Source organism: Melopsittacus undulatus, chromosome 1, assembly GCF_012275295.1.
Source record: "Melopsittacus undulatus isolate bMelUnd1 chromosome 1, bMelUnd1.mat.Z, whole genome shotgun sequence".
Taxonomy (NCBI): Eukaryota; Metazoa; Chordata; class Aves; order Psittaciformes; family Psittaculidae; genus Melopsittacus; species Melopsittacus undulatus.
In genome coordinates, this window is record NC_047527.1 from 133,755,437 (window position 1) to 133,782,939 (window position 27,503).

The 27,503-nt window shown below is 40.1% G+C and overlaps 1 protein-coding gene and 1 long non-coding RNA gene across 3 annotated transcripts in view; both read left to right on the forward strand.

The window, feature by feature from the left end:
• The first annotated feature begins 10,527 nt into the window (after nt 1–10,527).
• On the forward strand, nt 10,528–13,670 carry LOC115947146 (uncharacterized). Its single transcript, XR_004081105.2, has 2 exons — nt 10,528–13,006; nt 13,114–13,670. It is a non-coding gene; the product is annotated as an uncharacterized lncRNA (long non-coding RNA).
• A 2,245-nt stretch (nt 13,671–15,915) lies between these two features.
• Nucleotides 15,916–27,503, forward strand: part of TOP2B (DNA topoisomerase II beta) — a 61,985-nt gene continuing 50,397 nt past the window's right edge. The window contains exon 1 of one of the 2 annotated variants that reach the window (XM_031052401.2): nt 15,916–16,730. In XM_031052401.2, coding sequence (XP_030908261.1) covers nt 16,674–16,730 — 57 coding nt within the window. In that variant the 5' untranslated portion in view covers nt 15,916–16,673. The remainder of the gene's footprint in view (nt 16,731–27,503) is intronic. The other variant, XM_013129986.3, reaches the window with a different exon arrangement.

Below are 27,503 nucleotides of genomic sequence, written 5' to 3' on the forward strand. Positions count from 1 at the left end.
AAAGTATGGAATGAACGTTCAGATTAGCTAATCTTTATCGGAGAATTTGAGGAAAATTCAAACTATAGTTTTATTTTAAATAAGTGAAAATTAGATTACATTCTCAAGAAGTATGTTTATAGCTTTTTGTTCCTCTTTCTGACCCTTCCCAGCCTCTGTATTGACTTTAAATGATTGTTAAAAATAATCAAAATGTTTGCTGACCTTTCAACAAATCTAAGCAGATGTTAAACTATTCAGTTTTTATAAGGAAACTGCATATGCACAATGAGCACAGCCATCAAAATTATGCCCACAGACATAGAATCATAGAATGGGTAGGGTCAGAAAGGACCTTAAGATCACCCAGTTCCAACTCCCCTGCCATGGGCAGGAACGCATCGTGCTAGACCATGTCGCCCAAGACTCCATCCAGCCTGGCCTTGAACACTGCCAGGGATGGAGCATTCACCACTTCTCTGGGCAACTTGTTCCAGTGCTTCACCATCCCCACAGTAAAGAGCTTCTTCCTTATATCTAAGTAGAACTTCTCCTGTTTAAGTTCAAACCCATCACCCCTTGTCCTATCACTGCAGTCTCTGATGAAGAGTCCCTCTCCAGCAGCAGCTTATGGTAGTTCGGGAATCACAGAATGGTGTATGTTGGATTATATAGTTTTCTTCAGAATGTAAATTGACAGTTTAGAAGGGAGATTAAAAGAGATGGTCTCACTCCCTTAATGCGGAACAGTGACAGGGAACTGCTCTAGAAGAGCGTTCATCAACACTTGATTAACGAAAAGGGAATTTGCCAGCATCCATTCAAAACTCCTCCTTTATGCTAGTTCTGAGATTCTGAGTTGGAACCCAACAGAAAATTATTTTAGGTTAATATGTATGCTATGTTGGAATTTAAAAGGAAAAAAAAGAGTTGGTGACACTAATCAGCAAAAAATGTTCCTGCTTCATAACTTGATATCTGAAAAAGGTACTGCTGTAAGACAGAAATAATCTCTTGCATTGTATTATTTAAAACAGAGGACCTTGAGGAATTGCTGAACAATTTAACTGCATTTGATAATTTGAAAACAGAAGGCAGAATAGTAGTAAGATAAAAGTAATTTTCTCACAGTTTTGGTCAGAATCTCTGGGGGAAGAGTAATAGCTGCAGAGAACTTAACAGAGTCATCCACTAAAACAGCAGAGTAGTTGAAGACCATTATTAAAATGTTTGAAATAAAAAGATTCAAATCTAATTAATCAAGAAGTACTTCTGTATTTGTAACATGACATGCAGTGAGCAGAATTACATATTATAGGACAGAATTAATGAATAAAACCTCAGATTGAATAGAGCTAATCTGAAAAAGTTAAATGGAACTCCTTCAGTTGTCTTTTGGAGTACCCTGTAAACAATGAATGTTTTGAATCTCTTCATGCATAGGCTGTTTTAAAGACACTGATTTTCCCTGCTGATCTCTACTTCAGTGCAGATCTATGTTTTTTCATTATATTCTGAAACCAGAGGTAATTCTTCATCAATAGTTGCTTAATAATAACTTAGAGTATCCTTAATTTGGAATATTATATGGTGGAAAGATCTGTACTGCAACATGCTCTAAAAATAGGGATATTGAGTTATGCTGGCAATGGCCTTATACTGATTGAGTTGTAGGAGTTACTGATCAGGACATATGCAGCTAAAAGTCAGTGGTTACTGCTCCCTAGAAATGTATGGCTTAACGTCCATATGGAAAACCAACAGTGTTTTCTAGAATTCGGTTTAGTGCACTTTCAAGAATTGCTGGCAGTCCAATGGGCCATGGTTGCTTTCCAGAGCTGCACTGAGGTATAACAGTGAAATCTTTTAAACCAAATTTTACATAAATACTATACCATCCAATTAATGCTGGCAAACTAATTTTGGAGTGCATGTTTTCCAGCAGAACTATGTGGGAGTCTATGCAGAGAATTCCTCCTTTCAAGCCAGTATTTGTTGTGCTGCACTGTTGACTCTACAGCTGTTCATTTCTTCATACTCTGTTTTGACTCCGCTGCACACAGAATTACAACCACAAGGGGCAACCCATGAAATTGTAGTAGTAATTTCCTACAACCCAGGACGTTGCTGGGAAAATGTATCTTTAAAACATATGGAGGAAGCCCCATATTAGCAGTGTGGAGAGAAAGCACAAGTATACAGGAATCAAGCAAACTTTTGTATAAATTATGTACTTGTACTGAGAAGTAGGTAATGCAAATTATCTCATCCTGTGTATCTCAACTCCTCGGTTACCCATGGAGGGTTTTTCCACATGTACTGGCTTAGATTTGAGATATAATCCCTATTATGTGCAGCATCGGGAAATGTAGAACACTTAAAAATGAAGTATGTTTTTCTCCATAGCACAGTGGAATGAAAACATATGGCAGGCAGCACAGATGGCTGCCAGAAGCTGGGAACACCCATTCTCATAGTTCTTGCAGCTCAAAACAAAATAAAAGCCAAAACAAAGAAACTCCAAGGGGGGGCAGAGATTGTTTCAGGCAGATAGCAGGATATCTGTCCTCCATGTTGACAGTCACTGTCTCTTCACCTTTGGTTGCTTAAGCTAGAAAGGAAAGTATGCTGCCAGTTAAGAATTTGGTGTACTTTTAGTATTTGTCAAAACTTAGTATTTGTTAAGCACAGACATTATTTAAAATACATTTCTAATTTCCACTATAGGTTAAAACCTCTGGTTCTGGACTAAATTTAAGATTTTGCCAGTGTTCTGTAAGTGATTCAGTAACTTAAAAAATGTGTCTATGTTGAAAAGACTTATGTATTGTTGCTTCATATCATATGTAGGGAGGAGAAGCAAATACAGATCCATGACTTCTTCCAACACGGTGGAATAGACGTAGGTCCTATCTATACTTTGAACATGTTTTAAAAGTTACTCAGCATCACTGGCAGTAGTTCAGCTTTACTGTGTGCTAGCTTTTAAGGTTCTTATATAGGGTACTATCGTTGCTAGCAGTGCTTTATGCCTTTTAGCTTATGTCCTCTCTAAGCAGTAATAGGTGGTATTTCCTGATTGTTGATCACATAGTGTTGTCAGCATGGGTAGAATGAAAGAGTAATAGCACTAACATCTGTGATAGTCTTTAGTAGGCTGCAACAGTTTCTTCTTCCTTGAAGTTATTAATTAGGAGCAGAATTTTGAGACCTTCCATCCTACAATGCAGCGGTTAGGACTGGCCAAGTAAGAAGCCAAGGTCAAACAGCCTCAAGTATCTGTGTTTTATGTGTACAGATACATTTAGACCCTTGCACATTTCGCAGTGTCTGCCTCTCTGACTAAGAGAATGGGTTTTTTTCCTTTGGTTAGACTTTATGTTTGTTATCAGGCTTTTCATTTTATGGTAAGCTTTGTAATTAGGCTGTTAGCTTCATTTATGATTAGCCTGCTTCAGTTTCTGCAGCTCCATCTTTTTCTACACATTTCCATCTAATTTAAAATGCATTTCAAGTTGCTTGTAGTTTATACAGAGGATGGCAACTATATTTTAAATATCCTATGACAAAAATTAAGTTAATTTCTTTTATTTAGTAAGGAGACTAAAGGGATAGATTAAAAAATACTCAAGCTCAGCAACGAAGAAAAGGCAATAGTAATTAAAACAGATGGCACCCAGAAACCAACAAACCCCACCAGTATTTAATAAAATGTAATGAGTAAAGAAAATGTAATGATCTACATAAGCTAGTGCTGGCAAAAGTAACTTCCACGATTGACCCCATTTTTGAGATGTTTTTCGATGTGCTCATTTATATTTAAATCACTGAAAATTTTCAGTAGAAGTGTTCAGAATAGTGAGCAGCTTTTTTTGCAAAGCAGGCTAAGATCTCAGGAATACCCTTTTTTAAACATCCTTTATTTTTACTAGTCTAAGCTATAGAAATACTTTTAAAATTAAGAACAGCTCCTACTGCTTGACACAAATTCATTCCTTTCTGTCTTCCGGTGAATAACCTGAGTCTTTGGTTTTGGAAAAAGTGTGTTTAGTGATGTACTGTAAGCAAGAGTTTTAAGAGCACACTACCTATAATGCTTATGAGATTTCACTGTGGCATTGAGCACCTATAGAGACTTGAAGGACTGAGTTTTACATACTGGCTAGCTATAGCTTTCTGTTAGGGATCTTATAAACGGGGAAAAAGATTATTTCACTATGCATTTTGATTGTAACATATCCATGTATGTCCTGTTAATTTGATCCTTTCATTACGTAATGCTATGTGTTATTTCATATCCTTGGAACTTCAGTAATATAATGTGTGTGTCCCTCCAAAAATGCCGTCAGCTAGCACCTTGCTACTGTCATAACCAGGAGGCAATGCTGGATTTATTTTAGATAAGCACTTCAAATAACAATATACAGACTCCCTTGTGAAACCGTCATCAGGAAACCAGCTAATGTAACAAAATGAAGACATCCAAGAGTGATGTTTAAGCAAACTGTTAGTAAAGTAGGTGGAACAGTTTATCACGACCTCTTGGAGCAGATGGAAAGAACACCAAAATACAGAGTGGAAAAAGAGACTTGCTTCTTCCTTCTGCATTACCACTGTGGTGAGAAGGATAGAAGGTAGCGTGATATATGGGTGTCTATGCTTGCATTATATCAAAAAATAGTTAAACTGCAGCAGTTTTTGCTTTTAGCCAAAGCATCAGGGAGATGTATGGTATATTAAAACCAAAGTTCATCACTGGCGAAAGAATGTAAAACTTTATTGGCCAAGAGGGAAGTGCCTGTTTGTGGACTGCATTAAGATTTTCAGAGCTGGTCTGGTTTGGTTTAGTAAGAAGCGTGTCCCTGATTATTGGTTTGGGTGTTTTCCTTTGTTGGGTTTCTGCCTAAGGATACTTGCTGATTTCCATGGTGTTAGCAATGATGGTTTCAAAGAAAATAGCAAAAAAAACCCCAATATTTGAAATAACAGGTTGGAATTAAAAAATAAGCAACAACCCCCACAAACAAACAACCCCCCAAAACTCCACATTGAAGGTAGCAGAACAGACAGGATGTGTTAGACACTGCATTTTAATTTTAACAGTTGAGGATAAATAAAGTAAGGTCAGGTTAATGCTGATAAACAAATGTGAAATTTGGATCATTTGGGGGGTTATTTAGCAAATTAGGCTAATTGGTTTGGGTTTTATAAATCAGATTTTTTTAAAAGAAAGTATTATCATCATGGAGCCTTACAAAGGCAAACAGTGTCTTCAGCAAGTTCTTGCTCAAGTGTCAGAACTATATATGAGCTGCCTTTATCTCAGCCATCAGTCATCTCAGCCCCTGACACTATTGTTAGTGGTATCAGTTATTTCCCTACTTCAGAGTCAGTTTTTGATGAGGTTTTATTCAAGATAAATCCATTTGGTGTTTTTTAAGAAGGATGGAAACCCAGCGTTCACATTCAGTGTGATGGACACTGCAGTTTTTCTTGACTAGCATTGTAACTAACTATAGTCTGCAACTTTGTTTCATAGTTTTGTTTCAGATTTTTAAGGTTCGCTGGTAATTGATACTTGTGCACTAGTTTATTGCTGACAAAAAAAATAATGTGTGACAGAAAGATATGAAGAAATGAGCATTTATCCAGTCCCAATATATAAATAACCTCCTGAAGAAACAGGGAGATTTACATGCATTTCCAGCCCACAGAAATGAAAGCCATGATAGGAAACAGACATTAAAGAGAAACAAGCACTTGCCAGAGCACTGGAAAGTACTTTTTGAACTTTTTATTGCATTTACTTCACATACAGGAGTGATTACTGGTCATGGGAGGAAATTCAGCCCTTTGCAAATATTCAGTGATAAATACATCTGTGAACAGAGCATGGAGGCAGCATGTGTGCTAGTGAAAGAGTGGCTGAAAGACTGGAAAAAGAGAAAAGGAAATAATATAATTAATTTTTAAAGAACTGGAGATTTCCTGGCATGGCATAACAAATTCAGTGGAAGCCAACTAAAACCTATTATACTCCAAGAATTGAATATTAAATCCATAACTGGGGAATATTTTATTGAAGAAGTTGTATGGAAGAGGCTTTCTGGTCATATAGTGTTACCTGTTAGTCAAGCAGGAGTCACCACTAGCAGTATTGATCCGTGGATTTTGTATTTAATACATACTAGACTGAGAAAACCAGCACTGTAACATTGGATTAGTTATATTAGCAGTAAGATGAATGTATTTGACAGTGCAACATAATCAGGTGCTTTGGCCTTCTTTTGGAAGATTCCCTTAATTATCATGTGATATCCATTACCTTCTGGGGGAACCCTCCCTGTTGTCTTGATTGTGAAAAGCCCTTCCAGATTTCCCTTCTTCTAAACTAGTGGTTTCCATCCTTTGAAGCAGTCTCTGCTGTGGAGATGAATGCAACTTTCAAGCAAGTCACAGGTAAGATCTGGAGACTTTCACACCATCCCCAGATTCTGTCTTATTCTTGCTCCCCTGCGTATCACAGGCTGATACCCCAGCAGCCGATATAGCCTCCATGCATTCCCCAGTTCATAATGGCTGCTGTTCTTTCTTTGGTGGGCAGTGTGAGAAAGCAAGCTGTGAGGATGATAGTAGCAAGGTCTGCTGAGTGAGTTCCTTTAATACATTCAAGGCCAGACCGGGTGTTATTCTGGGCAACCTGATGTAGTTGAAGATGCCCCAGTCATTGCAGGAGGGGCGGACTAGATGACCTTTGAAGGTTCCTTTCAACCCAAACCATTCTGTGATTCCATAGTATGGTCCCCTGAAAGTGCTACAGCCTTTATTGTTGACAGATTTTATTCACTGCCTTGTATGATTTTATTTCCTACCTGTTTTTTGTCCCACTCACATGGTATATTCACAGGACAACTGAATCCTCAGCCTGTTGTCACTCTAGTTATTGTGTTCCTCAGTAATCATCCCTCACTGGTATGTCTCCTCTGTTCCCAGCAGGAGGTGGTGTAAGGGTCCCACAGAGCAGGGGAAGTGAAGCAGCTCTAAGGAAAGGATGTTAGGACCAGCATTAGAATCCAATATTTTTGCATGTTTATGCATATAGTTCAAAAGGGCAATGAAGCTCCTGACCAAATTAAATCAGCAGATTTTGCTTCATGGGAAAATTGTTCCTCACACTTTGTGGAAGCATTCCAGAAGAATTTAAGAAATGGCGCTGGAAGTGCAAAGAACTGAGGGATTATACATTAAATTTGCATGTTATGCCACAGATACCTGTTGAAAGGATATGAATGCTGTTAAACTGTCAATATAACTCCAGAGGATGACAAAAAAAATACTAAATTGAGAATAATATTTTTATTTCATGTCTTTTTGGAGGATTAACTATGTTTTTAATAGCCTGCAAAGACCTGTAGGAGTAAAAATGCAAAGCATCCAACCCATTAACATGCTAATTCATTTAGAGGGAATCTAAAAAGTGGTTTCACCTATTTGCATCTTCATGCTACTGTGTTACAGAACCTGTTAAGCAAGCCATGTCCCTGGCACAGCTAACACCCTGCAGGGAGCACCATCATCATGGATTATGGGATATCATGTCATGAACAGCATGGGAGTAGCACAGATGAAGGGCGGGATGACAGGCACTGCAGTCCTCATTCTGAAATGCAGTATTTGTTAAGTGATCATAAATGAGCAGGAAGGATTTAAACATTAAACAGAAGCTGGAGGAGGCAGTGTGGGAGTACTTACATTCCATGTGTGTGCTCTGTGGGACTATGTGTATTGTACTGAATGTCTTGGGGATGCTGCGTGCTGTGCCATGCTATGGAGGTGTTTGTGGCTAAAAGCAGTCATGCTGGTTTGGTGAAGCAGCTTGGAGCTGGAGCATGTGCCTTGAGGTATGTTTGAGTACTGTAACTGTGCTGTGTCTTTACAGTAATCTGAGAGTTGGTACAGTTCCTGCTTTGCTGTACTTTAACAAATCTATCAGAAAAAAAAAATGTTTGTTTGCTCTGAGTTCTCTTCCAGTCCTGCACAGCAACTCAAATGAGTAGCTTTTGTTATTTGGGAGAATGGATGTTCTGATTAGAAAGTTGAGGAAAGCTTTACAGGTTATTTTGTGAATGAAATGTCACAAAGAACAATACATCTGTAATCGATCCCTTAAACTTTAGTGTGACTTCAAGTAATTTCATTGTTTTCAGTTGTTATGCTAGTACACTCTTTCGTCATTATTGCTCATGTCCTGGAGAACTGCATCCAGACTATTCTAAGAGAAATGACAGAAAATAGTAAGCAACTAAAACAAAATCAAAAGAAAACAAACAAAAACACACAAAAAAATCCTAAAAGCCCCCCACCGCAGGTTAGGAAACTTGAGGAATTCACTTGCATGCTTTTGGAGATAAGAGGTCCCTTTGCAATAAACTAAAGGCAAGATGTAAAGTGAAAAAGGAGCTTTCATGCTTCCCCTATCACAAGTTATGAGAGAAATGAGCTTAGCAGGAAAATGTAATGTTTTAGTAGAGCATCCAGTATGTCTCAAAAGGCACAGGGAACATGGAAGAACCTGAAAGAATCTCTGTCTCTGGGTAAAGAGCTACCTTTGGAACTCATTGCAAGATAAATGGGATTATGATACTTAGTGTCAAAAAGTTTTTTTAAAAAAACTATTGATACATAAATTGCATTTTCTAACTTTGAAGAGACCAAAAAAGACAGAAAATGTTGAAAGGGGACAGAAACTGATACCATGTTGCAAAGTTCTGGATAAGGTGTGTTGCCTTTTCATGGGAACCTTACTACCTGGAAATGAAAGAATGGAGCAGTGGTAACGCCAAGGTGAAAGAAACCAAACCGCTTCCAGATAAACTGAAAGAGCTACTTTTCAAAGGTTTTCTGATATAAAAGCTTCTGGTAGAAGAGCATATGTGGAATATAAACCAACTAACTAAGAAAGGTGAGTTGTTATTATAACAATACTATAGCAGAATGGTAACAACTTTGGTGTGAGCTTACTGTGAGACACAGTATAAGAAAACGTATTCTCTCCAGTTGTTATATATGAGCACAGTGTATCACTAAGTTGTTATTTGCAAAATTAGTTTTGAAAGAACGTGGGATATGATTGTTGTATAATAGTTACTGGATCTCCTGAAAAAATAAATATGCTGACTTTTTTCATGGTTAGGTCTGGCAGCAAGGTAAGACTTAAGGGACCTTTTCTTAGGTTCTTTGCTTTATAGTCTGCAAGAAATGCAGGAATATTCGGAAAGAACTGCATCAGTGAAGAGCACTTCACTGTACTACAAGTTAAATGCAGAGTAGATTTCAAAAAGAAATGCATAGAATAATGGGGACACTATTTCCATATGATTTGTGTTAAAACCCTCACAGGTATAAATGTCTGAAACCAGGTTACTTTTAACACATCATGTAGATGAAAAGCTTTCTTCTAGAACATCAAAATTCATTTACTGAGTGTTAAAGCACATACGTTCAGAGTCACCCAGAAGATTGTTTTTCTTCCTCACAGGTGACAGGCAGGAATCCTAAACCTAAGAAGGAAACGGTGTGATCCAGCTCAGAAAAGATGTTCTTGGAAGTCTTGCTGGACTGAAGAAAACCTCGTCTGAGATTCACAAATTCTAATACATGTGTGCCATTGCAAAGCACTGCCTGAATAATTCCTGAGTAGCCAAAGATAATGTCCTGGCCGATACTGAAAGCTGTTGCTACCTGCAGCTTCTGCTGCCTCTACCAATGGTGGCTACAGTTACTGCGAGCAAGGTACGTATAAGAACCATTGATCTGGATGTTTTTACTTCAACTAAAGACTGAGGTAATGTGTTCTTACTTTTTTTTTAGTCAAAAACAGGAGAGGACTAAGTAGAGTGAAGACCCCATAGAATAAAATGGGAGCAATAAAAAGAAGGCAGTAGAAAGTGAGGGTAAGCATTGTTATGTGGATAAAAATGGAACAGGGGACCACAAGCTAAATATAATATCATATTTAATCTATTGCATTTGCTACTTTATTTACCCATTCTCCAAATAAATATAGCAAGAATAAAATACAAGGCAGAAACACCACTATTGAAACAAATAATGGAGGACAGCTGTGTGATATCTGGGAAAGAAACATTCAAGACCCAGAAATACCAATATATCAAAGTACATGAGGCAAGTAGCAGTGACCATTTTTAAACACCGCTTGTCTAATCATTCAAGCTGTCAAATTACACAACTATTGAGATAAATAGGAAGTGCTGCTGCTGAGCTCTGTTACAAATTAGGCCACCTGAGAAATGGCTGAGTAGCTGATCTGAAAAAAAGTTATTGTTAGGGAGCTGTAAGTTCAGATAATGCTTACATTTAAGACTAAGTAGGTGACCGAGTCTTGTATACATTTCACCACTTCAGCTGTACAACCTTCTTTATTTTTTTTTTTTTTAGTTCAAGCATACACCTGATTTTTGTAATTACTTTCTCAAAGACTTCAGAAAAAATCTATTCCCAAAAGCCCAAGGATTGTCTAGTGACAGGTAGTCTGAAACAATGCATTTCAGCAAATTGAATTTTTAGTAAGCAGGTTACTGGGAAGATAAGCAGCTTAAGTCAGCTAGAAAAGAATATTCACAAATAGAACATTATTGCATCAACTTCCTCTTCTAAACTGCTTTGTAATTGCCAGAAGCACACAGTAAGCACATTTCCTGTGCTTTGGGCTATAAAACAGTAATTCAAATTTTAGGGCATCTAGTACCAATTCAAAATCATCATGGTCTAGTGATTCAAAGCATTGAGCCAGTATACACTCAAGCTGCCAATGCAAACTTGCTCTAAAGGGGTGTTTGTTAATTTGTTTGATAGATAAATTCTAACTGTCTGACTGTGGTTCTATTATTCTGTGTCTGACTGGACCCTTCTTAGGTAGTCCAGACTTTCATTTTTGGTAGCTCCTTCTTTTTGTCTTCTCCACTTTCTGTGCTTAGATATATAGTGCACTGCTGTCCTCATGTGTGCCTACCCCCAGTCCTCTTTCAGTTGGATGTTTGCAAGATATTCTGTTCAACTCTTTTTGTTGATCTTTGCCTCAGATCTTCAGTTATCTAAATATTCCAAAACTTGTGGTTTCCTCTTCTTTTTCCCTTTGACCTCAGCATAAGCTATATGGGTGCACTGGACACATCTTAATGACATGCTCTACCTCAGCAGCTATAAGTGGAGGCTGTAACCAGCTGCCTGTCTTGGCTCTTTCCTGAGACTTTCCTCTTCTTGTGTTACCACAAGAACCACACGGCACAGTTTTGAGAAAGGAAAAGCAATGCACATCCTGACCCAGTTGTAATTGATTCCAGTCAAAACTGGTGGTAAAATTAAGCTATGCAGGAGAGCTTGCCAGGTTGGACAGAGCCTTGGGTAATATGGCCTAGTGTGAGGCATCCCTGCCCATGGCAGGGGGTTTGAACGAGATGATCTTACAATGAGGTGGTCCTTACAACCCTAACTATTCTGTGGTTCTATGATTCTATCCCTTGCCCCCCATGGAGTTACTAATCATATATCAAGCCAGAGTTAATGCATCAGAGGTGACTGAATTTTAGATTAAGAGAGGCAGATATGATCTGTTTAGATATTTTCCAGAATAGTGGGCTTCTCTGTTGGCTATATCTGTCATCACTTTTCCCCACAGATTCAACATGTCCACGCATGCCTTGTATAGTAACACCTTCACCCTCCTATCATCCCAGTAATGAGTAGGCATGGCTTTCTGCTATTAGAAAGCAGTCTTGATACACACTTTGGATCCATCATAGATTTCAGTCTGGAAGGCTGGAGAAATATACTAGTAATGCAGACCTTCAATGAGCAAGAGGAGCCTTGCTGGGTAAAAATGAATCATCACTCACATTTTCTTGCCCAAAGAGTCTTGGGTGAACTGCTAGGGAAAAAAACTGCATGTGTTATCCAAAAAGATATTCCCCTTTGGAAAAAGAGAGCTCTATTTCAGGAGAGATTGAACAGAGGGACAGGAAGAAAGGGGATATGTGGTTAACTCACACAAAAGCTACCCAAGTGAGAAAAGCCTAGCATGCTTCATTGTTTTCATCACCCTGAGCTCAAGGGAGGCAGGAATTTTCTGAATGGCATGGCACAGCATGTCCAAAACCCTTGTGGCTGTTTGCATTTTCAGTGCTAATTAACACCACCACAACAAAGTTTGTGATTCCCAGCCTCCAAACGATTGCAGCAACCTTTCTCTCAGCTCAGTAGAACTTGGCTGACGGCTGTTTCTGTGCCATGCATGTTCAGCACAGATCTTCAAAGCCATTGCCTTCTCTATTGTGTTTCTTGCCACTGTCTTTGCCTGCTGAGCATTTGTAGCTCTTTCCACCGCCACCAATCATTTAAAAATCTCGGCTGTTACTAGCATGGATGTTAATTTTATTCATAATGAGAATTTATCCTGAGCAGGGCCAGCTCAGCCTCCTTTGCTTTATCTCTGCATGCACCTTCTCTTGTCTTGTGTGGTCACTGCCCAAGGAAGCTTTTTCCTAGACAAGGAATTTCAATACAAATATATGTAACTTCTATAACCAGCTCCTGCCTCAACAACCTTGTTTATGCTGCACAGTGGAAGTGTGTCACATTTTAAGACTGAATTAACAGTGAGGAGACTAGATGGATTTGGATACTAAAGCTCCTGGAGTCACAGATATTTATTGTTGAAAGTGACATGACTTCCCTGTTGTTCAGGAGAGAGTGCAGCATGATGTCCAGCGTGACAGTCTCTAACAAAACCCTCTTCTTCTGCAATAACGGAGGTGGTGTGGTCCAGAAGAAAGTTGGATGAATCAGTACAGCAGTCCCAGTCATGCAGTGGGCAGTCCAGGCACAGGGCCCTGGGGTCCCCACAGCTAACCCTGGACTTCTGCTGCACCTTCTCCCCAACAGCACTCTGTCATCAGCACTCACAGCTGGAAAGTTCTCCATGCTTCGGCAGTGGCACAGCAATTAACAGGTTAGTTACAAGGGAATAATTGGAGGGTAAGCAACATCCAAGCCGTATGCCAAACCATCATGCTGTTCTTGGAGGATTAAAATGGAAAATGTCCTGATGTTTTTTAGACCAGTCTTGCACGTCTGATCCTAGTAGCCGCTACTGACAAGCATGTCAAGAATACGTCAGGCAGGTGGGTAAGCCCTGGACACAGTTCAGATGACAGTATGAGGCATTGACAGTGTACACCCACAGAAAGCCACTAACGTGTGCTTGCTAGTTCAGCAAAGTGTTTGAGATACAGTTGTATAAATACACATGACCTGGCTAAATGTGTATCTTTAAATGATCCAGCAATGGGTAGACTTCTTAAATGCCTTGGAACCATGGCCTGAAATTCATTCACAATCAAGTATGTTAATAACTGTCATATTGTACTACCACAAGCCCACTCAATAATCTGAACAGCTCTTTCACAATTACAGTACTGAATTATGATGATATTATTTTAAAAAGCAGTATAATATGGACTTTTTTAAAAAAAAAAATAAACATTTTATGTTTAAATATACAATGTTTGTTTATACATTATGCTATATACATATGTTTATACTTTATAAAGTGTGGAATGTACACTGTAGTGTAAGGAATTTAAACGAAGAATAAAAATGCTTGGAAGAATGTCAGCATAGCCACCCACCTTTATTCCAGCATCGTACATAGGCTGAACAAGTCTAACCATGCACATTCACAGATCAGCAGCTGCCAGGAAGAAAGAAACTCCCTCTATCCTTCTCTAATGTGTATAGAATTGGCTGTCTTCAAGGTAGATCACTATCTACTATTTGGCTCAGGATATATGATTGGAAAAGGCACACTTCCCACATTAAGAATGACCCATTTACTAAACTGCTGGAGCTAATGAGAACATAGTACACTAATATTTGTGATTTATTCTATTCCTGCTGTATACATTAATGGTTCTCTACCCATGCAAAAAGCTTTTAACAGATGCACTCATTCTGTTTTCTCTGGTCCTGATACTCATTGCAGCAGTCCTGTTTCACTATATAAGAATAATTTAAACAGGTCCTACATATACATTTGAGAGTTGGAAAAAACCCAAACACCATTCTAATCAGCAAGCCCAAAACTCTCAAGCACTAGGCAGAGCCCTGCAAGGGTTACCTCGTTCTTGTTCTGCAAGAAACACTCTTTTTCTTATTTTGCCCAAAGTGGAAGAAAACACAGCCTACAGCTCAGACGTTCACATGTCTGCAATAAAACGGGGGTACAACAGATAACTTACTGTCCCTTCCAGGCAGCTGCCATTATTTTCTGTAATCTCTGTGCAGCACTTAGATATTAGTTTAATAGGTTCCTTAGAAACTGGCAGAGTAAAATTATGCTAAATAAGCAACATTTACTAGAAATTCTTCTGATCCTTCCCTCGAGGCATAGTTGAATGTTACAACTGACTCCTCAAAGGCAGCTGCTCCATTTCCAATCCCTTCACTTCTTAGGAAAAGCATTTTGCAAAAGGGAAAATCTTTATTACTACTCAGTCAAAATGATTCTCTTCAGATTCCAATTTGTATACTAACTCAGATGCAGGGATCCTGTTAATCCCTTCTTTTGTGATTTTACATGGGGAATGATTCAAGAAGCGGAGCAGGCTGGACGAGGCAGGCCTTTGCATTTCACATAGCAAAATGAAAGTTACTGAGAAGCTGCATGTTGGGAAATATCTTTTTAAGCTTGTCAGAAATCTATGACCATAATATTTACCATCATATGCATTTTACTTTTGGTCGTATCTTAAACTGTAAATATTTTTCATGCTTGTACCTAAAATAACATGAGTTTGGGGCTACACACACATTTAGGCCTAGGAAATAGATGCTAAGTTACACCACAGGATATTTCTTTTCAAAACAGCAAATATTTTAGAAAAGGGCTTGTACGGAGCACAGTACACTTCATGCTTACTAACAGTGTTAAAACCAGCAAAGGTAGAGTCTTTTTTGGTTTTCATTCACTGATATGATGCTGTTACACACAGATGATCCCACCTAAGGTTACATGCCTAGAAGTTACATCTAAAGTCAAAGTGAGTAGTCCAGGCTCTCTGTCCTGAGTTGGTGGAGAGAGGCAGGCAATTTCAGAGGGTGACTTGGAGAGGTGTCATGCTTTGGCAGTACCTTTGAGCATGTAGTCTTGCACAGCCTGCACAATAGTATGTGACCCTAGAGTAAGGCAACGTACCGCTGATAGAAAGAAGGCTCAACACAGCGGTGATGCTTGAAAGTATTCATGGTAGTAGCGGAATAAAGTTCTTTGAGGCCTCTGAGGTGAAGAGCTCCCCATGCTGATTACCACAGCCCAGAAGAGGGCAGTGGTTTATCAACAAACTCCTGCCCGAAGCATCAGGACTTCAGTCCCGCTGGAACACCTCAGGGCACAGCCGCGGCAGCGGGATGAATCGCTGTCGGAGCTGACTGAAAGCGGGTAGAGCTCTATCCTTCAGTGGTTCCACCATGCCCCGGATGCCTCTCTTATCGACAGCACCACCTCCTCCCCACCCGTGCGTGTCAGCATCCCCTTAAAGACTCGGGGCAAGGCACGGCCGTGCCCCGCGCACCCCGGTGGGAAGGCGGGCGCTGTCCCGCCGGTTCCTCCCTGCGGCTCCCTCCCTCCCTCACAGCGCCCCCGCGCGGCGGTACGTCTCCCTCCCTGTTGCCACCCGTAGTGACGTCTCACAGCAGCTGCTCCTTTCGCCTCTCCGATTGGTCAGCAAGCCTTCCAGGCTGCCCGCCTCCGGCTCATGATTGGCGGATCGGCTCGGCTAGGGGAGAAGGGCGCGGGGAGGGGGGGAAGGCGGCCCGGGCCGGTTGCGCTCGGTAGGCGGTAGCGACGCTGATGCCGGACGGGGGCTGCGCACTTATTGTCTGAGCGCGGGGTGGTGGCGGCAGCTGGGAGGAGTGGCACTGGGACAGGACAGGACGGGTCGGGAAAAGGAGAGGAAGGAGGGCCGGGCCAGCTCCTGGTGTCGGCGTGTGTGTGTGTGAGGGGGGTGGCGGCTGCGCGGGTACGAGCGTGCGGGTGCGCGGGCGAAGGGGAGGTTTTATTCTTAATCTATTTTCCGGGCCTTTGTGGCTGCGTGAGGGGAGGGCCCGGGGCTGAGGAGGAGGAGGAGGGAAGCAGCGCTACGGCGGCGGTAGCGGCGGCTGTTGTTGCCGCCGTGAGGTAAAAGAACCGGCAGTCCCTTTAAACTAGCGACAGCCGCAGGCCCAGTCGGGCCCGCCCGCTGCCTCCCGGCCTCGAGTTCGAGTGCAGGCGGCGGAAGGGCGCTTTTGTGCGGGCGGCGCGGCCCCTCGCTTGCCCTTCCTCCCTCGGCTCTGCGCTTTCCTGCTTCTGGGATCCTGTCTCAGCGGACTATTTTGCTTCGCTTCAGCTGCGCTCGCCGACATGAACTAGGAGCCGGGCCGAAGGGGGTGTGGAACTGTCGGGGTGCCTGTGTGGGGTGTGCGTGTGTGAGGGCCCGCGCAGTGCCTGAGGAGCCGGGGCGAAGCGCGAAGGGCGGCCGCGCCGCTGGTTGCTGCGCTGTGCTGCGCTGCGAGGCTCCGTGCCGGCCCTCTTCGGTTGCCTCCTTGCGCCTTCGCTTCGCCTGAGGAGAAACGGGCAGAAAATGGCAACGTCTGGAGGAGGCGGTGGTGGCGGCGGCAGCGGGGGACTGACTTGGGTGGTAAGTTGCGGGGTTGCGTTTTGGTGGTAGTGGGGTTTGCTGTTTTAAATCGTAATTATTTCTTTTTGCGCCCCTTGAATGTGTGTGTAACGAGCGCGGGTTGGCTTTTAAACGAGGAAGACGCTGTCGGCTGGTTTGAAAGAGGAACAGCTGTAGAGTCTCTCGTTGGAGAGGTCCGGGGTAGAGGGAGAAGACAGCCTGGGCTTGCGATTGTGGTGGGCCTGGCAGGAGGGGAGCTTGCAGCCTTCGGGGGCCCTTCGCGGCTCTCGGGACTGTAGGGAAGATGTTAGTCCGTGAGCAAACAGATAGGAAGGAGCCTACTGCCTTGGGGGTCGTAGGGCTAGTTTGAAGTTATGCTCTCCAGAGTGAGATGTGAGCTGTCTGTCGTCCCATAAAAGTTGCAGTTACTGCCTCTTGATGCTAGAGCAAAGTCTTTGTGGACTGCCAAAGGGGATAGATATGTCTTGATTCTGGCTTTTTTTTCCCCAACTGTGTGAGAACCTGAAGTTCATAAGTTTCAGAGATGGGTAAGGAAGAGGTTTGCAGAGATATTCAGGGGGCTGGAGCTGTGTGCTTGCAATTGTCTCTTGAAACTTAATTTGGTATCTTCCAAAAGTTGTAGTTGTAATGGGGGCAAGAGTGTGTGTTTCGGTTGTTTGGCTTTTTTTAAGCTTTGTTTTTATTTTGGTTGATGGTTTGTTTTTTTTTTTTTGTGTGTGTACTGGATTTTTTTTTTTTACTGCATTTCATGGACTGGTCAAGAAGCAGTACGATTTGAGGGGGTGATAACTGTAGAACTGGTGAATTCCTTTGAACCACTTACAGGCCTTTGAGAGCATTAGCCCTGACTCACAGTGCTGAGGGATATTCTCCTTGTCTGTGGCAAGAGTGGATGCTCTCTAGTTTTGGTAAGACCTGAAGAAAGAGGAGCAAATAGTGAAGAAGTCTGGTTCAGCCAATCAATAACTTCCGTGCTGTTCTCTTGCTCAGCGTAGGGTTCAAAAGAAGGTAACTTCTGTAATGGTTAAGCAGAACACGGTGTATCTAGGTAGATAGATGGTGAGGTAGTTGCATCTTTAATCAGGTGCATATGCTTTACAGAGTTGGGAACTTTTAAAAAGTCTTGTTGAGGAGAATTATATCGAACTTTTTCTTCAGTTGTGTCTAAGACTTTGAGCTGTTAGAAAAGAATGTGAAGAGTATTACTGGGGTGAACAAATTCTTGTATTGTGATGATGGACTAATACCGTGGCTCTAATTGCTGTGTTTTATGTTGGTAATTCTCTTTCATTTTAGGAAGCTGGCAGTGTGGAAAGGTATATTAAAAATGAGCAAGTTTCTGAGTGGGCCACTTGAAATTAGACAGTTTAGCTGTGGGAACAGCTGAAGTAGAGAAACTAAAATTATTCTCCTTCCTGCAATACTGTGTGATCTTTAGCAACTGTGGCCTTTGGATAGCTCTTCAGAATTTTACCAGATAGGTTGGACCATGTAATTGAAAGTTTTACAGCTTATATAGAAAACTGCAGAATGGGGTGTGAAAATCAGTGAGTAGGCATTTTTAATGAAACGTTCTTAAATGTAATGGGGATTAAATTATGGTGAGTCAACAGTGTCCTACAACTGGAAGTAATCAAACTTTTCATGCTCTAAAAGCAGTAAAAAATATTTTTGTCCACTTAGAGTATTTGTAGGGTAATAATGAGATTTTTAGTTAAAACTGTTCACCTTTTTTTAGAAAACAGTAGAATGCTGTTTCTTTCTCTTACATGCATTTTAAGTGCTGAAGATGGACTTCTGAGCCAGTTCCTGAAGCCAGGCCTGTTCAATGTCAGTTGTAGAACATTTGCATACAAAAACCCAGTGTCATGGCACTAAAATGGATTGGGCAGTGGGTATCAATTGGTTTAGTGTGCCAGGCTTCAAAAAAATGTTGTTTCATTAAATGGTTCATGAGTAGATGTCATATGCTGGTCTTGAGAATGAGAGGTGCAGACCTAGGGACAGTAATGGTTTCATCCATCTGTTTTCAATCTGCTTGCCATGTGTCTGCTGGATATCCAACTACTTGCTATTTGGTTGTAAGTTGTTTTGAAAGTATACTTATGGTTTGGTTATTTTGTGTTTTTTGGGTTTTTTTTAGCTGCCCTACTAGTGTGTTGAAACCACTAAGATGGTTACTTTCTGAGTAAAGTATTTTGTATTGTTAGTGGTTTCTTAATAAAACTGAGTTAAACAACTGAAAGGTAACAGAAGTAAGTCTAGTTCTAAAGATGAGAAAACATTCAAAACTTGGTGGGATGTTAACTTGTGTTTCAAAGTAGTAAATCCTATATATGTATAACCTTGTGCTCACATCTTGATGAAGAGTTGAATGTATAGCTTAGCTTTGGTTCTGATTTAAACAGCATGGTTGTTCATTGGTTCAGCTAACTAGGAAATAATTAAATGCAGTTGTGGAAAAGGAAGGGTAGAGAATTTACCTTACAGCTGAATTTCATATGCATCATATGCGCATCAGGTGACACCTACTTTTAAAAGCAAGATGAATTAAATGTTCATGGAAGCAAAAAGCAAGTGATCTGTGTTTTCAGCTATCTGAAACAGAACCTGAAGAATTGTAGCTAGCAATGGCTGTCTGATAAGTAAGCACAGTCACCAGTGAGGGGGACACATGAGAGTATATACATTAAATATTGGCCTTCTATAGTTGGACCATGCCATTGGTGGATAAGGGAAGAGTGACCAACGTCGTTTACCTGGACTTGTGCGATGCATTTGATGCTGTCCCACACAGCATCCTTGTCTCTAAACTGGAGAGGTATGGAGCATCATCAGAGAAATGGGTGGACCACTTGGTGGATAACGATTGCAATCAAAGAACTGTGACCAACAGCTCAATATCCAAGTGGAGATAAGTGACACATGGCATTCCTCAGGGGTTGGTACTGGGATGAGTGCTGTTCAACATCTTTGTTGGTGACATGGGCAATGGGATTGATGCAATCTTCAGGAAGGTTGCTGACAACACCAAGCTATGTGGTGCAGTCAACATGCTGGAGGGAAGGGATGCCATCCAGAGGGACCTGAAGCTAGAGAGGTGGGCCAGCGAAAACCTCTTGAAAGTTCAACAAGGCCAAATGCAAGGTCTTGTACCTGGGTCAGGGAAATCCCAGGCACAACTAAAGGATGAGTGGAGAATGGATTCAGAGAAGCATAAGGACATGGAACTGTTGGAACATGTCCAGAGGAGGGCCATGAGGATGATCAGGGGGCTGGAGCACATTCCATATGAGAACAGGCTGAGAAAGTTGGGGCTGTTCAGCCTGGAGAAGAGAAGGCTGCATGGAGACCTCATAGCAGCCTTCCAGTATCTGAAGGGGGCCTACAGGGATGCTGGGGAGGGACTATTCATTAGGGACTGTAGTGATAGGACAAGGGGTAACAGGTTGAAACTTAAACAGCAGAGGTTTAGATTGGATATAAGGAAGAAATTCTTTACTGTTAATGTGGTGAGGCACTGGATGGGTTGCCCAAGGAGGTTGTGAATGCTCCATCCCTGGCACTGTTCAAGTCCAGGTTGGACAGAGCCTTGTGTGGCATGGTTTAGTGTGAGGTGTCCCTGCCCATAGCAGGGTGGTTGAAAGTAGATGATCTTAAGATCCTTTCCAACCCTAACTATTCTATGATTCTAAGCCCTGTGGAGAAGGACTTGGGAGTGTTGGTTGATAAGGAGCCAAACACAGTCCATCAGTGTGTACTTTCAGCCCAGAAAGCCAACTTTATACAGGGCTTCATCAAAAAGAGTGCGACTAGCAGGTTGAGGATGGTGAATCTCTCCCTCTACTCCGCTCTGGTGAGACCTCATCTGCAGTACTCAGTTCAGCTGTGGGACCCCCAATAAAAGAGAGATGTCAGTGTGCTCAAGAAGTTCAGAGGAGCACCATGAAGATTATCTGGAGCACCTCTGCTATCAAGGGTATACAGGCTGAGAGAGCTGAGTTTGTTCAGCCTGGAGAAGAGAAGGCTCTGAGGAAACCTTGTAACAGAAGACCAGTACCTAAAGGGGCCTCTGGAAAAGCTGGAGATGGACTTATTGCAAGAGCATGTAGGCATAGAGCAAGGCATAGAACAATGCTTAAATTGAAAGAGGGATATTTAGATTAGACATTACGAATAAACTCTTTCCTGTGAGGGTGGTGAGGCACTGGCACATATTGCCCAGAGAAGCTGTGGCTGCTCGGTCCCTGGCAGTGTTCAAGGTCAGGTTGGACTGGGTTTGGAGCAATCCTGTCTAGTGGAAGGTGTTCCAGCCCATGGCAGGGGGATTAGAACTAGGTGATCCAACCCATTCCATAATTCCAGCATGTTTAGTGGGAGGATTATTTATCATTATAGAACTGAAAATAAACCAAGATAACCTCTGATTTATCAAATGTACTAGTTACTTTTTGAGGAACATTTTTGAGGAACATTTTTTTCCGTCAATTTCACTGGATCAACTTGCAGCTCTGCACTCCAACAGTTGCTGTAAGGTGGAGTTTTTACCAGGAGATAGATATTAATTACTTTTGGTGGATCATTTCCAAGGGTCACCCACAAAAGTGTTAAGTTGTATTAAGAATTAGTTCCAAAAGCATGGATTTGTAACTAGAGGAGTTTTCATTGGTGAAACATAATGTTATTTTCTAATGCTAGTAAAACTCTGAACAAAAAAAGTAATTCTTCAGCCTTTGTGTGTTTATGGACTACAGAAAATGAGCTGTTGTACTAGTACAGTAATAGGACTTTTTATTTTTTAATAAATGTGCCTCTTTATAGTGAAAGTGAAGTCACTGCAAATAACACTCAAGTGTGTTGGTTCTGATACAATGGCAATGGCCACAAGGCTAAAGTGTTTCCAGTAATCAGTACTTCATGAGTTACTTCTGTCAATGTTTTCAAGGCTTTATCCTTGACCCGAAGAGCTACACAAGCCTGATAAATGAAAGCTAAGTCTCCTGATAAATATTGAAGGCTTTGGATACCACTTCAATTTTCCAGCCCTTTGTGAAATAGATTTCATTTCTAGAAAATGCTACTTAAATTGAATATATACTGAGTGTTAATATGACCTTTCTTAATTAAAAAATAAACCAACAAAAAAAATCCCAACCAAAGCAATAACAACAAAAAACCCCAGATGTGTGCTCCTTGAATGGAGCAGAATGGAAAATATGTATATATTTGTTTTATACTGGTTCATCCTTGGCTTGAATAAATATTCTAGGTATATATTGGTAAGTGAAAAGATAACAACCTTTCAAATAACCTAAATTCAGCTATTGACACTTCTCAGCTGTTTCAGAGTTTACCTAAAAAATAACTTGTAACTTAATTTTTTATTTTTTTTATGGTTGCACGGTGTGGTTTTGGTGGGAATTTTATTTATCTATTTGTTTTATTAACAAAAAGGATGTATATGTAATGAGAATATAGCACAGCAGAGTCAAAAGAAAACAGAATAAACCCTCCACAGTTAAAACATCTCCTCTCCCCTCCAATCATTTTGTTAAACTGTCTTTGCCTTTCTTTTAATTTCATTTGAAAACAGATGCTCTTAACTGTAATGTAGGGTTAGCTTTCAATTTGACTTGGCTTTTAATAATTTGCTTTGGGTGGATTAAAACCTTTCTTTTGAGTAATGCCTGATAGTCAGGCATTAATTTTCCAGTCATAATTCACTCGTTATGGATTCTGCACTAGGTGCTTTCTAAATTTATAGGTAAGTTTTTTACACCTGAAATATGAGCTAGGTCTCTTGCAGCAAGGATTTGCCCATCATTGGTGTATGCTGAACTTCAACTGTTGCTTCAATCTGGGAGCAGGGGCTTTTGGGTAGGAGCAAGACAGGAGTTCCCTTCTTCTGACAGTATGGTGTTTGGAGGAAGAGTGTCTGGTTATGACAGGGTGCCCAAGAACTGTAGTATGTTACTTGTCTATCTGTAAACCCAGGTTAAAGCTTGGAATTAGTTTTCTTTCAGTTTCTTTGTCTGAACTGTTTCTTTTATGTCTGAAGCTAGGCCTGGAACATGATGTTGTGCGTAACAGTTGTTACATATACTATTAGTTTTACTGTCTTATCTTTCCTCTGCTATATTGTGGTGTCTGCAAAGGGGAGAAAAAAAACACTTATTTTGTTGCAAAGTCTTCTTTCAGTGCTCCTTTCTCGCTCTTTATGATTGCCTACCTTTTCTTTTGCTATTAATGTTGACCAGAGAATTCTTTGGGGTTTTTGTGTGCCCTGTGGGTCATTGTGTCCCTCCTCTCTTTTTTGTTATACAGTAGAAGGGAGGTCAGGCCTGAAATAGGTGCCCCAATATGTTACTATTTACATTTATTAAGCATAATGCATTTTCTAGGCTTTGAGTAATGTAGTGTATCAACAGTCAAGGCAAAGCAGCATTCTGCCTTGCTCTTGTTGCATTTCTGATTCTGGGCCCTTAAGGAAGCGGTGTTGCAGAGATGTGATGCCTCCTGAATAATTCTAGTGCTAGAGGGAAGTGTTTGTGGCTCTATTTGGTAAGTCAGACACAATAGTTCTAAAGAGGGATTTGTTCACTGATATGGCTTGCCTGCCAAAAGACAGTTGTTATATCATATTTTCTATCCTTCACACCAGTGTCTAGTGAAATATTTTTGTGGTCCTCTTACTGGTCCAGTCCTCTCAGTGTTAGAGACCTGAATAATGCATGATCAAAGTGACAGAGGTGATATCAGGTAGAGGCTTGGCAACGGAACACACTTTGACTGCAACTGTGCCAGTCTTACAGCTTAATACACCTCTTCACTCTGTGAATTTTGAGCTGGAAGGAAAACTTGTTCTGGTGTAGATGAAAGAATGCTGAATGTGTAGAAGTGGGGAACTAGATTGTGATAAGCTCTAGGAAGGAATGTGTATCTCGTGGGTGGGGGAATTAATTTTAAAAAAACCAACAGCATGGGTGATTACTTTAGGTGTTTGGTGAGGCAGGTATACATTCAAGTATGTGTCCTCTGTTGATGTTCTGTCTAGATTTGTGTGTGTGTGTATGTTGATTTATAACATCCATGCTGTATGAAATAGCAAGTAAGGAATTACTTTATTTGGAGAGATAAAGTAACCTCTCCAAATGAAAGAGCATGTAAATAATCTAAGGTAGCCAGTTTAGGGTTGAAAAAAAATTATAAGTTAAATCTGGTACTCTATTTTCATAGACTTTATTTTCCAGAATTAGATTTTTACCTTGCATATAAACTGTCATATATGTCTTTGTGCAAAAACAGTCTTCAAATGCTTTTGTTTATATTAATTAAAAGCAGCACATGTAATTCTTACTGACTGAGATGAGTGATTCCACTCATGAGGAGTTAGTTTTATGTATATTATAGACTATGGAGAGAGCTTGGAAATGAAAACTGGTACAGAAAACTTAATTTTCCTCATCTAAAAATAACAATTTATTTTACAAGTCACCCACAAGGAAAATATTATTCGACACTATACAGGCAGTTTGGAAGTGTTTAAAAGCAGATTAAGCAAAAATATGTCATTCCAAATGTGGATAACTGTGAAGAAGCCTTTCTTGAGAATTGTATGCTTGGAGACCTACGGATGTCTTCTCCAGTGCATGGAATGAAACCTGTGTATTTTGGAAGAATGTATTTTTAATACTTATATCCAGAATTTAAAGCTGATATTAAATCAACTCATATAAAATGTTTTTACAGAACTTTGAAAATAAATACTGAAATTTGAAGTATAATTTAAGTTATAGCAACCAACTAAGGTGTCAAGATTAAACACACCAAATGTTTGCTGGTTTTATGAACAGAGAAGAAAAGTGCTCCTCAGAAGCAAAGTCATAGACCATTTCTTAGTAAATCTTGTTCAAAAACTTTCCTTACTGTTTTGATTTGTTGTTTGGGGTTTTTTTTTGTTTTTGTTTTTTTTTCAGATAGTTCAGTAATAAGGACTCAAAAGGTTGATGTGAAATGCAGGGAAAGATCCCTCCTGATCAGATCCCTCCAGGATCAGATCTGCTGGCTTCAAAACTTCACTGTGGTTATAAATGCTGTTACTCTTATTAATTGAGTCTTTCTGTTATGTTTTGAAGTCAGTGTTGTTAAACTTTTTCCATAATATCTGCTCATCTAATTTCATTTAACAAAGCTTTATAAAAATGCTGAGTCTTACTGCAATTTCACTTTACATATAATTGCAATTTGCCACTGAAAGTAAAATACTGCTTTTAATGTTGTTTGTTTTTTTCCTTAAAATCATTAATCTGCATATTTGTTACACTAACATCTAAGCAATTGTTTTTTTTAACAAGTAATAAAAAAGGGTGTTAGCAAAGTTAGTGTAAAGACTGAGTTAGAACATGTTTGAGAGGTTCAGATCTAAGTTTCAGACATACATTTTCCTTTGGACATAATTAAAAAACCTATTAAAAAAATAACAACAAAAAAAACACCAAAAAACCCACAAAGGAGGATTTAACCACTTAATCTAATAGGGTGAGGTGTCCCTGCCCATGTAAGGAGGGTCAGAACTAGATGATCTTAAGGTTCTTTTCAATCCTAACTATTCTAAGATTCTACTATGCATGTTTTTCCTGATTTGTGAGGTAGAATTGAAATTAATATATTAAGCAGTCCCCCTTTCTTGTAAGCTGTGTGTCTTGGAAAGGTACTGATACCTTTTACTTTTTTATTAGTGGATGAGTGGGCCTGGTTAGTCTGAGGCTTCCTATTCCTTTAAGATGTTGAGCAGTTGCAAGGACAGGTTCATGAGAAACTGGAAAATGTATATCTTGGTGAGGTGCCGAAATCTCTCACACCTGCTTTCTCAACCTGTGAAGCAATCTTCAAGGGGAGAGCAAGGAACAGTATTTTCTTGTCATGGCAAAACTGCAGGAGCTGTGATATTGAATAGTTCTTTTCTTATAAATCAAAAGAAGCTGATATAAAGTAGGGGGAAAGAAAAGCCAAACCAAACCAAAACCACAAGCTCTTGCAACCAGGTAACTTGATATGCAGTGTTCCTATAAGAATTCTGCAGTTACCCCTGCAGAACAGCATCTTTACCTATAAGAAATTGGTAGCATGAGCTTCACTGGAGATATTAGAAAGAAGCTGTAGGTGGTAGCTCTGGGGTATTTTGATTTTTTTGAGGATGAGAGTGTAGCGGTGTATGAATGTTTCAGTCTTGTGTTTATTTCTGTAGTAGTTGTGTACCATAATATAAAGATACAAAAGTGGCAAGGTGTTGGAGGAAAAATGACACTGTTTTAGACTGCTAGAGAGTTCTAGTGCACGCAGTCATTCAGGCTGTTGCTTCCATGCATCAACACAGGTCTGTTTTGACTGGGGTAGTGTTTTCTGTCAGAAAATATTTAGTGATCCTAACTTAGTCTTTTCCACCACTGTTGTATTACACTATTGTCATGAAAACTTTCAACTATTACTTCACATTCTTGGAGTAAAATGTAACCAAGTTACTTGAAGGAGGGCAGTTTCAAGATGTGAGAATGTTATTCCACTTTGTTATTCAGAGGATTTTTCTTAAATTCACAATTAAGAGACTATAAAAGCACGTGAGGGGGTAGCTGGGGTGTGTGTGGGGGGTAGTTCCTTACCTGGGTTTGATGAGGAGGGAAGTGATCTAGATACTTGAGAGAAAGCAAATCCAAAGTTGTACCATGTTTACATGCCCTTTCAGATACTAGTAAAATCTTTAAGATTATGCCATGTAGACTTTCTCGTTTTCCAGTTGAGTGATGAATGTGCATGTTAGGTAACAGAAAGATGATGAAAATGCTGAACAATTTAAAAATTGTCAAGGTATTTGAAATCACTTTGAGTCTACTATATGGTACCTTTTATGGAGGGGTGAATTCTTCTGTCTGCCAAGATGCAGTTCTTAAAAAATTAGATGGTAGAGTTTTGATGAACTTCAAGGCTTTCAGTGCTTTGTTTTTAGTGAGCAATACTGAAAGACTGTTCATAATAAGCTATGTAGGGTGATGAGTGGCTGAGGAAGGAGTGCTCAGGGAGCAGTGCTCAGGCTTTTTTGCTTCATTGCTGCCCATTTTCCTCTTTCTGAATTTGTGTATATGTCTGGAACACAAAAATTGTGTTCCTTTCTCATATAGTTACTGCAGGATGGAGACTAGAATATGTAGTATATTTATGAGACTTGAAAAAGATTTCAAGGTTTGTAAAATCTCCAGGGGAGCACAACAGGTTGAATAGTAAGAATTGAGCAGTTAAGCTCCATTTTTGGGTTTGTGGCTTTTTTTTTTTTAAGAGCACTGGATTAATATTTACTTTAATGTACAAGAAAAAGAATAGATCTTGAAAATGCAGAATACCAGAAAATGTGGCTGTTTTAGCATAGGTATTCATGATCAATGCAAGGTAGACATGCAAATAACATAAAGGTATATAAATCCTAATACATGGATAGCTTTTACACTCATGAGAGTTCAAAATTTTGATTCTGTTGTATAGTGAATAATTGCTTCCTATTGAAGAGCATAGTTGGATAAGTAACTTCTAAGTGATGCTTGGCCCTTCCTCTATTACTAGCATAACATGAATAGTAATACTCAAGCTCACTAGAAAAGAGTGGGCTTCGAGTGTTGCGTAGAATAAAATCTTCATGTGTGGGTTCAGTAACTTTAATGCATCACAGTTTGACTCCTATTCATGGTGTTATGCCAGTTAACATGGACTAAAAATCTGATCTGA